Source organism: Ambystoma mexicanum, chromosome 6q (assembly GCF_040938575.1).
Source record: "Ambystoma mexicanum isolate Mex_15411 chromosome 6q, UKY_AmexF1_1, whole genome shotgun sequence".
NCBI lineage: Eukaryota > Metazoa > Chordata > Amphibia > Caudata > Ambystomatidae > Ambystoma > Ambystoma mexicanum.
In genome coordinates, this window is record NC_090937.1 from 126,464,644 (window position 1) to 126,480,716 (window position 16,073).

The 16,073-nt window shown below is 44.9% G+C and overlaps 1 protein-coding gene across 1 annotated transcript in view; it reads right to left on the minus strand.

Moving 5' to 3' along the window:
- The window catches only part of SMARCAD1 (SNF2 related chromatin remodeling ATPase with DExD box 1), a 1,912,998-nt gene that overhangs the window by 1,711,711 nt on the left and 185,214 nt on the right, over positions 1 to 16,073 (minus strand). Inside the window, exon 3 of the mRNA XM_069630562.1 lies at positions 12,567 to 12,741. Within this exon, the coding sequence (XP_069486663.1) occupies positions 12,567 to 12,741 (175 nt within the window). The remainder of the gene's footprint in view (positions 1 to 12,566; positions 12,742 to 16,073) is intronic.

Consider the following 16,073-nt stretch of genomic DNA (forward strand, 5'->3'; position numbering starts at 1 on the left):
ACATGTAGTGAAAGGAGGAACATATTGTGCTTGAGAGCCCACTTCCATATGTTCTGGGACAGTTTGGACAGCCCTAGTGAGTGAGTGCCCCCTTTTTTTAAAAACATTTATTTTTATTTTTTAGGTAATACATGGCCATAGTACTGTCTGTGAGGACTAGAACTATCTTCCCCTGGAGGTGTGTCTGGAAGGCCTCCAGGTTGATGTGATTGGATGCTACCGCTGGGGACCACATGCCATATGTTGAAGGAGGTGAGCTCCCCACCCCATCAGAGATGAGTCTGTGGTGAGAGTGGCTTCTACTGCAGGCGTGGTGAAGGTTTTCCCCCTGCAGAAGGTTTTCCCTTCACCACCACTGCAGAGACGACGGAACGAGGGCTGCCGAGACAACCAATAGATCGTCCCACTGGCCGCTGGCCTGACACCATTGGCTCAAGAGCCACCCTTGCATGGGGCACAGACTAGCGTGAGGAACTAGGTAGACACAGGAAGCCATCATACCCAACACTCGCATGGCGTTGCGTGCTGTCACCTGGTGACTGGCTACATAGTGAGGGTTCTGGAACAGCATGTTTTGAACCCTCTCGATGGAGGGAAAGACGAGGCCTGTTTGACTTGATTGGGGTTTAGACTGGATTTTTTTCTCGTTGATAGAGAAACCTAGGTTGAAGGAGATATACAGTCCTCTATATTCGTTTGGCATGTTCTGTACGAATACCCTGTTATGAGTCAGTCGTCAAGGTAAGGATAGACTGGGATGAACTGCCTGCGCAGCTGAGCAACTACTACTGCCAGTACCTTCGTAAATATCTGTGGTGCTGAGGCTATGCCGAATGGGAAGAACCTTGAACTAATAGTGGGTGTCCTCTATCATGAACCTGAGGTACTTTCTGTGCGCTGGCAACCTTGAAATATGAAAGTATGCATCTTTCATGTACAATGTGGCCATGTAATCCCCCTGCTGCAGCAGAGGGAATACCTCCTGCAGTGTTGTCATTCAGACTTTTGGAGGTTGACCTACTTGTTCGCTGGGCGGAGGTCTAAAACAGGGTGCATGGTGAGATCCTTTTGGGGTACAAGGAAGTACACTGAATAAATACCCTTGTTTACCTGGAGAATGGGGACGACTTCTATGGCGCCCTTTGCCAACATGACCTGAACCTCTTCCAACAGGGTGCACAGGACTTTTGGCGACAGGTGCCTGCTTCTCAGTGAGTGGTATCGAGGTGGCCGGAGAAAGGCCACCTCGATGCAGTAGCCATGGGCAACGGTCTTTAGCACCCACTGGTCTGATGTGATCCCCTCCCAGGCATGGATGAATGACGACAAGCGACCTGGGACCCGAACCGGCGAGTCACTTTGAGATGGAGAACGGGGAGCCTCTAGGAGTAGAGTTCCTGCCTCTACCCTTGCCCCTACGAGGGCCCCTTTGTTGGTATTGGTGGCTACAAAATGAGCCTTGCCCGGACCACCAGGTGGTATTCCCTGAGCCATATTGTCCTTGAGGACAGTGGGAAAAAGATTGGCCACGAAAGGACTGGCGTGAGTTAGAGCCTCCACATTGGTGGAAGGGTTTAGCCATGATCTGGCTAAGCGACTTCAGTGTTTCATTTTCTTTCTTAGCTGTCTCCACGGCATCATCAACAGCCTTCCCAAAAAGGTTGGAATCCTCCACTGGCTTGTTGATCATAGATGCCAGAGTTTCAGGTTTAAAACCAGAGTTCTTTAACCAGGTCCCCTGGGCTAGGGTTCGTCCAGCAGTCTCAGCAGAGTGCAGGGTGTTCTTCAATATGTTATGGGTGATTTGTCTGCCTTCAGCCACGACCGCCAGAAGGCGTGATCGGGTGGGCAAGGGAACATCTTGAAGACCATCCTGAACTAGGCCCCATTGTACATCACTGTAACTCGCCAGGAGAGTGGTATTATTTGCGATCCCTGTGGAGTAGACCGCAGAGGCACTGACATTTACCCAGGGCATAACGCTTTTTACAATCTTTGGAACTCCCACCCTCTTCCGAGTGGTAGTAGTAGCCTTCTCTTTGAGGATAACCTCCACAAAGTCTGAGTCTAGAGCTGGCTCATGTGTTGCAATTTGGAAATGATCGGCTGCTCTTTTTAGAATAGCATTAAACATCTGGTCGTCAACAGTTGACGAATCCCTCTATGGAGGAGAAAGGGGATCTAGGCAGATGACGTCTGGGTCAGGGGTATAGGTTGGGGATAGCCAAGGGCCCTGCTCCTCCGCCTGATCCTGATCCCAGTCTGGGCCTTGATCAGCCATGTCTTGTGCAAAATGATTAATGTCTTCCTAAGTATGCTCCTGTGTTGGGTCCTCTGGGACATCCAGTATATCTTCCTGGTATCACTGTGCAGAGATGGGTAATTTCTGCAGTTTGTGAGGAATGGGGCAGGAGTCCTCGTCCCTGGGTCTTTTTGGTGTAATGTACCTGTCGGAAAAGACAATAAACTGGGCCATTTTGTCAATGTATTGCTCACACCTCTCCCTAATCCATAGCGAAGAGGCAGAAGGGTCTGGAGGTGAAAAAGGCTGCCCAGGACAGGTAAAATATAAAAGGGCGTCCTCTCCATAGCAGAGGGTAGAGGCAGCCAGACCAAGAACAGAAAGAGAGGGGTATAGGAAATGCATTTGTAGAGATGAATAAACCCAGGGCCTTACGCTCCTTACTGTAAGGGTCTGGCCGGAGGGCCAAGGCTACACGGTCGACAGCCGTTGAGCAGTCGGACAGGTGCTGAGCAGTTGTCGGTAGCAGGAACCCACGAGGCAGTCGTCGAGAAGATTAGTCTGGAACCTAGACGATAAAAAACAATCTGAGGGACCTCAACGTGTGAGGGATTTTGGGTACACTACACGTCACGTTAGGGATAGTGTTACAGTCACACCCCTTTACCTAGGGCATAAAGTCTTCCCAACCCTTTACAATATATTCACCAAACCCCTCTTCAATGATTTGGGCCATCTAGGTATCACCTACACCAACTATGCAGATGATACACAGATTCTCCTCCCGCTTTCTGGGGATCATGATAACGACAGGAAGTTGGTGAATAGAGTGTATCTCTTCATTCAGGCATGGATGGCATCTCATGGCCTATGCCTGAATGACGATAAGACAGAGCTGATCATTCTAGGCACACAGGCCAATGTCAACAAACTAGGCCCTGACTACTCCGAGTTCAGTATAGATAGTAATGTTATTAAGGTCTCGAGGGAAATAAAAATGCTTGGTTTTTACCTTGATTCTACTATGGCATTCACCAAACAGGTCAATTCCTTAGCATCTTCCACGGCCTATACCTGCAAACTAATAAGAGCAGGTAAACCTTTCCTATCCAATGATAGTTGTAGGATCCTAGCAAGAGCCTTAATACTCTCCCGACTCGACTACTGCAACTCCCTCTACTGTGGCGCCAATAATACCATCACCCAAAGGCTCCAAACCCTACAAAACAATGCCCTCAGAGCTGCACTTGGCATAAATAAAAGAGCATATCTCCACTATCAGACGACAACATAAATGGCTTTCTACTGTTGACACAATCCATCTAAAAATCATCTCCACTGACACACAAAGCTCTCAACAACGCGGTTCCTAGCTATCTGACGGAGAAAATAAAAAGAAATATATCTAGCAGACCGACAAGAACTGTCAACTCTAACCGTCTGGAAGTACCTAGATTCAAACTTGCCAAAATTGGTAGCACCAGTTTCCCCGTTACAGCTGCCAAACTGTGGAATGCTCTACCACACAACACGAGAGCAGATCAACCACTCTCACAACTTAGAAAGAACCTGATCAAACACTTCAAAACTAAAAACCTGTAGTCACTTCAGATCCCTCTGTATCTTTAATTGTATATATATAGACGGTTATTTCTATATAACCTCTGCATCTTGTATATTCATTTCTTTCAACCTTTTCACTATACTGTATCTTTGTATTTATGTAAGTGGATACACCTATGCACTATTGTAAATTTTGTAACATTGTAATGCCCAGATTTTTGTAACATTGTAAGTTTCGCATATTCTTGTTCTGCTGCGCCCGGTTACCTTAGGGTCTGGTGCGCATTATAAATAAACACACCCCCATGTCGACGTCCTTTCGATTTTCGAAATAAATATGAAATACTCTGCGATTACCACTAGATGGCCATTTAACATTTTCTGTATTTTTTACTTCAGTAAAACTTACCACTCTGAATTGTTTTCAGTAAAATGACTGGATGGAAGTGCCTGATCAGCAGAGAAATTGTGTTAGAAGACTGAAGGGGTCTAGCAGTGAGGCATTTAGGAAGAGAGTTGGATGTAGCGGGGTCCCAAGACACAGAAGGCCTTGTGGATGTATAGGATATTGAACTTGATCCTTGCAGCTACCAGGAGCCAGTGGAAACAATTTAGGGCTGGGCCTGGGCTTGAGGCCAAGGATAGGTCTTGCAGCCCTATTCTGGATTAGTTGAAGGGGCGAAGGGATGTTAAAGGCAGATTGAGGAAGAGGCTGTTGCAGTAGTCCAGCGTACAGAGCTCTGGAGACATTGAGTTTCTGGTTGAAGGCAAGGAGAAAGTCTGGCAATGAGCCATTGCCTTAGAGAGGTCGGTGGAATTGGTGAATTGTCACAGTCAGCTGCCAGCTATTGCAAGAACCTTAACTTTACCAAATGTTTTAAGATCATTGGTAATCTGTGAAAGGGTGTTTTGGTTCTATAGCTCTATTGTATGTGTGCTTAGTTTTCCTTACACAGTAAATGGTACTTGTAGTTTGGTGTTTAAAGTGGTATGCAGATAGTAGGGCTATATGCTGCTGTGAGGTAGTGTAATGCAAGTGGTGATTTCAGGTGTATATTTTGTAGTCATTTAATCTAAGGTGCATATTATTAGCGTTTAGTTACACCCTTTATCTGTAGGGCTGAATGTATCAGCCATTTGTACTCTCTAAAAGTAGGAAATTACTCCCAAAAAAGCAAAAATGAGGAGCAAAACTACCAACAAAATAATAGGAAACATACATATGGGACCTCAGGCCCCTGTTTCCTCCCACACAGCTGAATGCAGATGTTGGACCAGAAGTGCACGTATTACCACAGGAAGAAACCATCATTACTGCTGGATCCAAAAAGGTAAACGTTCATCTTTTAATATGTGCATGAATAACTAGGTGCAAAGAAATAATTACTACAAAAACATTTTATTTTCCAGTAACATTTTAACTCGCATATAAAGTACTCCCCCCATTGGTAATTGGGATTACTTTTTTACTCCCACAAAATTATTTCACTCCAACTTTAAAAAAATAGGCAGTAAATTACTCCCACTTCTACGTCTTATCTGGAGTAGTGGTTGCATTGTAATGTGGTAATGCCGTTTGGTTTGTGTGTTGTAAAGGCATAGTTATGTGATGTTACTTTTACATTTTTTGTAAAGGTTATTTAGGGTTCCAACAATGTTGGTGTAACGTACGTTTAATGTAATGTTGATGTTACTTTCATGGTTCTTAATATGTTAAACCGTGCTATTTGCAACATTTGTATAGTTGCATTTGTAAGTATATTGTAAACTTACTTTTAAAAAGATCTCCATTTTATTTGTATATACTTGAAAAATCTAGTTTACTCTCCCTAAGCCTTTTTCAAACTATTGGCTTTGCTCATGCTTGTTCTTTGATATATTTGTAGACGTGTAAATTGGTTGTATTGTTTTAAAAAAAAAAACATTTGTTGGTAAATTAACAACTACAAACTCAGCAATTTGTTTTGCCAAGGTTTGTTATTTCCTATGTTTTTACATCCGTAACAATGGTAGTAATTCAAACTTCACCATTTGTAACTGAACTACAAACGGCAGAGCTATCGGATTTGCCAACGATTGCCATTTCTTACATATATACCATAGTGATTACTCATAATAATTGCATTTGGAATTGTAGTCTTTAGCAAAGGTTGCTTTGTGTTAAGTGAACATGGCTTTCATAAATACTTCAACGTGTCTTGTAGAATGTAACATTGTTATGAGTGGTTCATCATAGTAATTGTATTTTAAATTATAGTTATAGTGGAATGACCTACCTAAGAATATACGAACACAACAAACCACCTAGCATTCAGGAAACTCCTCAAATCATGGCTCTTCACAGGGTAACCACAACGGAGACGCACCAGAATACACAGACATTAAAACAACGATGAAAATCACCCCAATCCCGGCCACTGTCAATCTGGCCAAACACTCAAACCAAAGAACTAACCACTCGACAGAGCATAAGATACCATGGAAAATAGCCACAAAAGGAAGACTCCAGAGACTGATCACATACTTAGACCCAGACGAAAGCCCTCAAGTGACTCACCTACTCGCACGTACCGGACGCACCATATCCAGACCGGCAGACGCATTTAGATAGAGAATATTAGCATGGCCACACTTGATGGAATTGTGGACATTGGCCTGCGTCGCATCTAGAGGGGACTTTGAATGCTAGCATGCCCGCCCTCAGATAGAATTATGAATATTAGCCGGCCTACATTTAGATAGAATTGAGAATATTAGCCTGCATCGCATCTAGATAGGACCATGAATGTTTGCATGCCCGCACCTAGATGAAACCTGAATGCCAACATGCCCACACCTAGATAGATTTCTGAATATTAGCCTGCGTCGCATCTAGATAGGACTTCGAACATAGCATGCCCGCACCTATGCGAAACCTGAAGACTAGCACAGGCCACACCTAGAGTTGTGGACATTGGCCTGCGTCGCATCTAGATGAGATTGATTGAAGGATAGCAAGCCCGCGCCCAGATGAAACTTGAATGTTGAACACCAGCCTGCATAGCATCCAGATAGGGTTGCTAGTAATAGCATGCCCACACCTGGACAGATTTCTGGACGCTAGCCTGCGCCGCATCTGGATGGGACTGTGAATGCTGGCTTGCCCACACCCAGATAGAATTCTAAACATTGGCCCGCGCCGCATCCAGATAGATTTGTGGGGGTCAACGGGTGCCACACTGGGACAGAACTGCAAATACCAACATGCCAAAGGTCAGGTAACCCACTAACCAATATAAGCTCAAACTCTGCATACTTATCTCACTCAAAAACTCTCACAACCATCTCTCGCACAACAAGCAGCACGCACCTCACAACACAGCAACACCACATAAGCCGGACCAACAGCACACGCGGCCTGTCACCGAACCAATACCCGCACCAAAGCTCAGCATCTGGTGTATACCGAGTTGAAGCTGCCAACAGAACACCACTCCTCTCACTATCCTATTCCCTCTTCACCTTACTAACCCACCCCACCTTACCTTATCATTTGCAGATCCGCCAGAGCGCCTGGGGACCAATTCTGTTGGTGACGGTGCGCGGTACAAATACCTTTAACATTTAACATTTAAAGGGTATATCATGAAGTAAATATTGCTGTCGTATACCATTTTGAACGTTTTTCGTAAATGTCATAGCACCTCTTCGGATCAAGCATTTGTAAGGTTTTTGCACTAAAAACAAGCAGATGGGCAGCTTCAGAGTTGTGGCTAAAATGAGAAAAATGAAGCAGGTAATTCTGAGAATTTGTGTACTGAAAAGCCATTTTCCATATGGAGATCCTTATTTTAATCAACTGGAAAAATGCACTTAAAATGCACTTTTTCAACGTCTAACCGATTTGTACTGACGGCAGGTTCCAAAATTATAAGGGAAGCATTATTTTCATGTAACCTTTGATATAACCTTAACTAAGGAGCCACAATCGAGGCTCGATGCAAATCGCATATATAAAATGGTGTGTGTGTGTTCTAAGGGCACTCAAAAGGTAACGCGTACATGAAAGACCAAGTCAACATGTAAGGTCCCTGGAGAAAAATAAGTACAGACTTAAAAAGCGATGCTTCTGCAAACACACTACTACCCCCCCCCACCCATGTGTTTTGTAATGTGTTGATGAACGCGATACATTTGTGCATGTGGGATGCATTTGTTTTACTTCAAGAAGTAAAACATTTTTTTAATGGTGCATACTTGTTTCAAATAGCAATTCCGATCTCCTGAGAATGATTTAAGCCAAGAAAAGGGTGTGAATATCTTACACCCAGCCTGCACTTAAAGAAAAAGGGATTGCCAACGTAAAAAACGTTGGCTTTAATACAGAACAATCCCTCTGTTATGATAACTCGTGGGGTGTGGGGGGGGGTGGAGCACTGGACAGAAGATGTAGGTGAAGAGAATCACAGAGCCACAGGAAACTAATAAAGGAAGACGAGTGAGTAGTAACCCCCACACTGAACCATGCATTTGGATTGTTTGCAAGCCTACTGAAAGACTTTTGGGATATTTTGAATACAGGATTGCACATACAGAGAATTGGGAAACCCAAGTCACGTGCAGTTTTCTGCCCTAAAATGGTTCAACTCTCCACTTTTGGCCATAGAGAATGGACTTAGACAGAAAAAGTCCTCATTTAAAAACAAAGAGGCAGTTCAGTAAAGTATGGCCCCAATACCATTTAAAATAACCCATTTTATCTCCCCTAAGGATCACTGCAGGTGATGAAACTACAGCAAACTACGCAGGTTCATACACTTTTTTTTATTTGAAGAGGAAAATTCGTCTATATAAACTCTCCATTTAAAGACCAGGAAAGCTCCTTCCAGGTCTTTGCTGCCCGACGCAATGGACGCTGCCCCCACCCTTCATCAGACGCCCTGTGAGCAAGAGAAATGGAACACCTGTGACCCACAACTAGGATACGCGGCCCGTAGCAGATCCAGAACGGTATGCTAAGAGGTCTTCCACTCAAGCACCACAAGGTAAGCGTGCATCTGGTTACCCCCGTTTTGCCACCACCCAAACCTGCTATAACAATAAATCTGATAAAGACCTCAAGTCACCCATTGACCAGTCCTCCACAACTACACCTTCAGATCACATAGCCACCCCCTTGCCGTTATGTACAGTGTCGCATGGCCACCTTCCAGGTGCCAGTTAGTCTAGGGCAAGAGCCCGCCCCGCCGACATAACTACTTGCCTCTCCAACTAACATCCGCTAAACCCCTTTTGGGCCCAACTGCCCACTGAAACCCTCAGAGGTTCTCTCCACCAGCCGGATCCAGAGCCTCAGCAACATGACGTACCGCCCTAATCTTAGCCAACCCACTTATATCCAAGTACAGCCCCTGCTCAATTACCGCTCAGCAGCCCTGGCATACCTATCGCCCGGCCGTGCGGACCACACCCCTCCTCCACCCACCGAAATGGGAGGCTACGTTCCAGATTACCACATACGTATCCCACATATGTGAAGTCTTTCTCCAATAGAAACAACAGGCCAGCAAGTCGTACCCCAAGCTTTAGCACAGTAAGCCTGTAAAGATACCCACCCAGCCTTTTTGACCTTAGTACATCCACCAGGCAGGACCCCACCCATCTTCTGCAAGCTGCCCTCCAGGGCATCAGTAACCACGCCCATAACTCCCCACGTCACCACTAGACCCCCTCCCCCCAACACACAGCAGACCCAATTAAAAGGCGCTTTGATTATTAGAGATCAGTACCTGCCCATGCCCTGGACATCCACAAACTAAATGGTTCACAGAACCTGGACCTCATAGCCATCACTGAGACTTGGCTCCAACCAGCCTCGGGCCCACATGATCTCTAGCCATCCCCCTGGGTTACACTATCCTACGGGCACAGACAGGACACTAGGGGTGGTGGAGTAGCACTAATTTACAAGGAATCCTTGAACAGAGAATGCCCAATTAAATTTGAGGCAAACTGTGACCTGCTCTCACTTAAACTGACCACCTCATACACCAGTTCCATACTACTCCACTTGGGATGAAGGCCCCCAGGCTGCAAAGACACCTTGGAGGACAACCTTTTTCATCTCAATACTAACCTAAAACCATTGTCTAAAATCCTCCTCCTCGGAGACCTGAATCTAGGCCTGAATTACCCTGCAGATCACAATGCCACCTCGCTAGCCAGTACCCTGAAGGCCTTAGGCGTTTCCCTGCGCATAAACTCTCCCACCCATGCGAAGGGCCGTACCGTAGACTGGCTGTGTGACCTCAACTGCAAAGTCAATATCTCAGATGTCTCTCCCTGGTCGGACCACTTTGAACTTCGCCATCATACCTCCCCAGGACAACCAGCTCACCAGTACAACCATCTCACCAGCACCTCTATGATAGGATATATGATATGATATGGCATTTGTAACGCGCCTATACACAAGTGTTTCAAGGCGCGACGAGGCAGGGGGGGGAACAAAGGGGAGACAAGACAACGATCCTACTAGGCCAGGTGTCATTCGGATCGCGCAAGTGCAAGGGGAAGGGAAAAGTGCAAGGGGGGAAGGGAGAGGGGAAAGTGCAGTACAGGGTTAGTAGAATAACAAGATGAATACTAAGGGCCAGCTGGTGGCAAGTGCAAAGTAAGTGCAGACAAGTGCTGGGAAGGGGGAGGGGGGGCTGTAGGGATACAGAGACAGTCCCGAAGTGCAGGGGTTGCCAGGGAAGCAGTGCATGGGAGTGTGGCTGGGCCAAGGACCGAGATCGGTGTGTGGCCTAGTTGCAGATTCAGTGCAGTTTCAGTAATTTTAGCAGGGGAGAGGGGGAGAGAAAGCAGAGGCAAAGAGGAAGGTTTTGAGGTGCTTCCGGAACCAGAGATGGTTCTCCTCAGGTTGCAGGAAGGCTGTTCCAGAGGGAGGCCCCTGCTGCAGAGAGAGATCTACCCACAACTCGTTGCTTGGAGAAGCGGCTGACCCGGAGGGAGTTGGAGGCGGATGAGCGAAGAGCTTGAGAAGGAAGACATTTAGGAAGAGAGAGCTGAAGGTATTTTGGCCCAAAGCCCCAGAAGGCCTTTTGGACAATGCAGAGGGTTTTGAACTTAATCCTCGCAGCCACTGGGAGCCAGTGTAGCGATTGCAGTCCTGGAGAGATACGGTCCCTGGGCTTGAGGCCAAGGACCAGTCTCGCATTCCTATTCTGGATGAGTTGCAAAGGGCGGAGAGTAGAGGCAGGCAGATTATCCCCTACATGGGCAAGAAGGTCCTGTAAACTTACCAGAGACAGTATCCTTCCACTCCAACCTCCAGCTTTACAACCTTGCTCAGTGGGCGGATGACCCAGTGGCGCTTGCGAACCACTATGTTAAAACACTTGGAAACTGCTGTGGACTTGCTCGCCCCACTGACCCCACGCAAGCCAAAGCTCTCTCCCATGCCAACTCCTGGTTTACAGAGAACCTACAAAATCTGAGAGCTAAGACATGCCAGGCCAAATCAGCCTGAAAGAAACACCAAAATAATGCCCTTATGACCCTATTCAAATCCACAGCTAGATCCTACAAACTAGCTATAACCCAAGCTAAGGCGACATTGTACAATGACAGAATTGCTAAGGCTAACTTGAATGCAAAAGTTATTCATCATCCTTAAGGAACTGGAAGCCCCTACTCCGGCCCGACAGGTATCACCAAAGGCATAACCTGGTGCACTAACATACAAGAGGCCCTGTTAAAGAAAATTGCAAGATAAAACTACCGCCAAGCAAGCCACTACCAAAACCCTGCCTCCCATACCAACCCCAGCCCACAAAGCTCAAGTTACCTTAAACTTTCACAAAGTCACAGAAAGGGAAGTGGCCTCCATCCTTGCCACTCTCAAATCATCCAGTTGTAAATGGGACATTTGCCCTGCCCCTGTGATCAAAGAGTGCACAGAAGCCCTCCCTCCCACCCTTCATCACCAGCTTCATCAATGCCTCCTTCCTCGCAGGTATGGTCCCTGCTGCACTGAAGGAATCATGGATCCTCCCCCTCCTAAAAAAGCCATGGCTAGACCAGACTGCACCAACCAACTATCGCCCCATCACAACAGACCCCCTTCTGCTTAAGATTTTAGAGAGGGCTGCGTACATACAAATCCAGCACTTTCTAGAATCTAACCAAATCCTAGGTCTGTACCAAATCGGGTTTCAGACCCAGTCAGCCCTACTTGACTTGAAAAATCAACTGGACTCCTTCAGAGATGAAGGTAGGCCATCCCTGCTACTCCTCCTAGACCTCTGCTGCCTTTGATTTGGTGGACCATAACATTATTTACAGTCACCTGACCTCAGCAGCCAACCTTTCGGCAGAAGACCCCACCTGGTAAGCCTCATTCCTAGCAGATAGGTCAATCAGTCTTCTCAGAAGTCCCATCTGCCCCGCCCCTCCCACATCTCATGCGCCGTGCCCCAAGGCTCCTGCATCTCTTTTACACATGTACTGCATAGATGCCAGACATGGACTCATCACATGTGAGCAAGATGCAGCATATTAAAAAAAGCAATCCGTTCCAAATCACGGGGCAAACGAAAGACCACACAAAGTCACCAATAGGCTACAATTCAATGGTATTCGATGACAGTCACATAAGTGTAAAAGAATCTTGCCTTAAGCATACACAATATAAAATGCTGCAGGACTGTTACAAGACAGTAAAAAGCTTAACACAATAGGCCTTTTAAACCACTCTCCTACAGACCGTTTCAACACTTACATTTTGATTTCTTGATCCATGTTGCACTCATTTTCTTTTCTTTCACCAGGGCCTTTTTCAGTTTCCAGATCCTCGTCTTCAGAGTCCAAGCCTTGGAAGCGAACTTTTTTTTCTTTTATGAAAATGGAGCTGCTAAGCATCTTCGCCTCAGGCGTCTCTGGAATAGCTTTTGTTTCTGCAGAAAGTTGAAGTAACCATATAAACAACATCAAAACGTGATTATAATCTTGGCCTGCTATATATTAACTTCGTTTTTTCCAGTACTAAGCACAACAAATGATTAAACATCACGGTCCACATAAAGTGTCCAGCCCCACTACATCAAGCGCAGTGCTTTGAATCCACAGGGCGAAAGAGAATTTTAACCATTCACAGACCTGTAACAGGTGTTATTCATCCCCTTTGAAAATGACAGACAGTCCATGTAGCATACACATTTGGATGTTGTCGACAAACAAATTGTTTGCCGACCAATATATCTTTTTTCAAATTCAGCAACATATAGATTGGCTAGACTGAGTGAATGTCGCTCCCAGGGCTTTGTAGCTGATGTCTTCAAAGACAAAATAGTTCTTGGTTAATGCCTATTCAGCAAGTTGGAGAATACAATAAATTGGCATCTCTAAGTCAGTAAAATCTCAATTTTGTTGTACTACTAGTAATGTTTCTTGTTGTGGAATTTGTGTGGGGATCTAATGCAAAAGTTACCAAAAACTGAACCAGAGTCAAAACATACTGTTTACCAAATTCAGCACTACAGTCATGTCTTTAAATGCAAGATTTCAATTTTTGGCACTTCGCTTTTTAGCAAAAAGTCCACAAATTGCAATAGCGATTCCAAGATCGATCCTAATCCGGACACTATCGGACGGCCTGGTGGTGGCGATAGGCATTTATGTATTTTCGGTAATACATAAAAAGCAAAAACTCTTGGGTGTTTTGGAATGAGAATTTCTGCTTCTCGCCTACAAATATAACCTTCTGATAAGAGTTTCTTCCACAATTAGATCCATCAGTCCTTTTAGAGACTTTGCAGGGTCACCTTGCAGTGGACAATATCTTGATCATTTACGAATGTTTTTGCCATCATAAGGAAATCTGATTTAATCCCAACTATTATGCAGGCTTAATAACAAACTCTTCATTTACTAGATAATTTACTGAATGTTGGTCAGTCTTGGTGAAATTATTAAAAGGTTTCCTTATCTTAGTTTCCAATTCTCCAAATTATTTTTAAATCATGCTTTTTTAAAAAAGTAATATGCTCTTTTTGGGGGTAATGCTTGTTGCTGGTAGGTAGAATTTTGCAGGATTTTTTAACCCAGTTTTACCTTCATTCCAAGTCCCATTTAAATTGGCAAAATATTGTTATAATTTGATCTTTAGGTGGGAAAGTTCAATTCTTGTACTAGAAGGGTCATGAAAACCATGCTGTTTGTGTAAGATCACAACACTGTACTTTACTACATGTATTTTTATATGTCCTTGCTCTTCTTACCAACTTGTAAGGCACATGACTCCTGTAACCCTTGTATTGCCTCCCACGTCCTGTAACCAAGACACCTTCTTGAAACAGCGCCTCGATGCCTCTGGGCTGCTAGGCGCTTTACAAACACAAAAATAAATAAATGGAAGCAGGAACAAATTATAGGCCCTTTTGGAGAAGCGATTCTTCATCCTGGTTACGGTAATAATCAGATGGGTTAACTAGTAGAACTACCAAAAACTTGTGAACATCCATCACCCTCCGATAAGTGTAATTCACAGGGAGTTGTCCTTACACCTCCATCTGCCGTATCCACATTGACATAAAAAAGGGGCACAATTAGGTACTGTTCGACTTGTTCCCTCCTGAAAGTGGACAGTTATTTTTTCAAATAAAGTGATGCCCAAATGTTGTTTAAATGACAATGGCACCAGAATCCACTAAAGGTGGGTAACTGTCCTGCCCTATTCCATTTGTGTTGGGTACTGCAAGAAAAGCATGATATCTACAGTAAGATAGACCCAAGTGACCACAGATCAAAAGTGTTTTATTGAACTTCAATTGGGTTTGTAAAACGCCTAATACTAACTCTAAAGATGGGAGCAAGCTACAACCATCAAATTATAATAACGCAGTCCTAGTGGTGTCTTGTCAAAATAAAAGGGTCTATACTAATAAACCTATTGCCTATCCTTACCTCTAAAAACAAATATTGTGGGAAACAATGTAATGCAAAAGAAAAGTACTCAAGAAATATGTCAGGATATTCAAGCCGTTGGCTTCCCTTCCCGAAGTTTTTAGCACGGGACAAGGAGACACACTCAAGCTTAGCACAGTCTCTGGCTTCTCTAGCACAGGGTGCAGTTCAAAACTTCAGCATCATGGACTTCTGTGCCGAAGTCTCTGCCATTCAAAGTGTCTTCTGTCAGAGGGCCTGATGCAACAAACAATACTCATTTCCTTTTTGTATTTAATATATGACATGCATTACTTACCGTATTAGCATTTCTGATGATTGTATCTGCTTAGATTCACATGCTGTGCATATAGTCCGACATCTAGTGGTTATCGCAGAGTATTGCATCTGGTCTTTCAAGGATCGAAAGGGGGACGTGGACATGGGCGTGCTTGTAACACTATCCCTAAAGTGACGTGTCCTATGACTATCGTGAGTGAGTACAGAGAGAGAAAAGGAGTAAGAAGTCTATGTTCCTTCTACTCCACAAGGGGAAGAAGGGTGGCTGCATGTGAATCTAAGCAGTTACAATCATCAGAAGACATGCATTACTTACCGTAATAGCATTTCTGATGATTGTATCTGCTTAGATTCACATGCTGTGCATATGGTCCAACATCCAGTGGTAACCACAGAGTATTGCATCTTGTCTTTCGGGGACCGAAAGGGGACGTCGGCATAGGTGTGTCTGTAACACTATCCCTATCGTGACGTGTATAGTACCCAAAATCCCTCAGGGGCAGAGGTCCCTCCGATTGTATTTTCTCTGCCATGGGGGAGCATAGGGCTATAGTGAGTGAGTACGTAAAGAGAGAAAGTAGTAAGATGTCTATGTTCCTTCCACCCCGAGCGGGGAGGTAGGGAGGGCGCATGTCAATCTAAGCAGATACAATCATCAGAAATGCTATTACGGTAAGTAATGCATGTCTTCTGATGCTTGTTAATCTGCTTAGAATCACATGCTGTGCATAGACTAGTGAGCAGTACCCGGAGTTGGAGGTGGGTTGTGAGAAGGAACAGTAGAGAAAAGATGTCTTAGTACTGCTTGTCCCACCTGAGAATCAGACCAAGAATGAGTGTCTAGGCAATAGTGTTTTGTAAAGGTGTGTACAGAACTCCAGGTTGCCCCTTTGCAAATGGAATCAAGAGGAACATTTGCAATGAATGCTATGGATGCCCCAGTGCCTCAAGTACTGTGCTCTAGGCTTGAAGGGCAGTTCTCTCTTAGCAAGGGTGTGACAGTGTGATGCATTTGACAATCCACCTTGAGATAGCTGATTTAGAG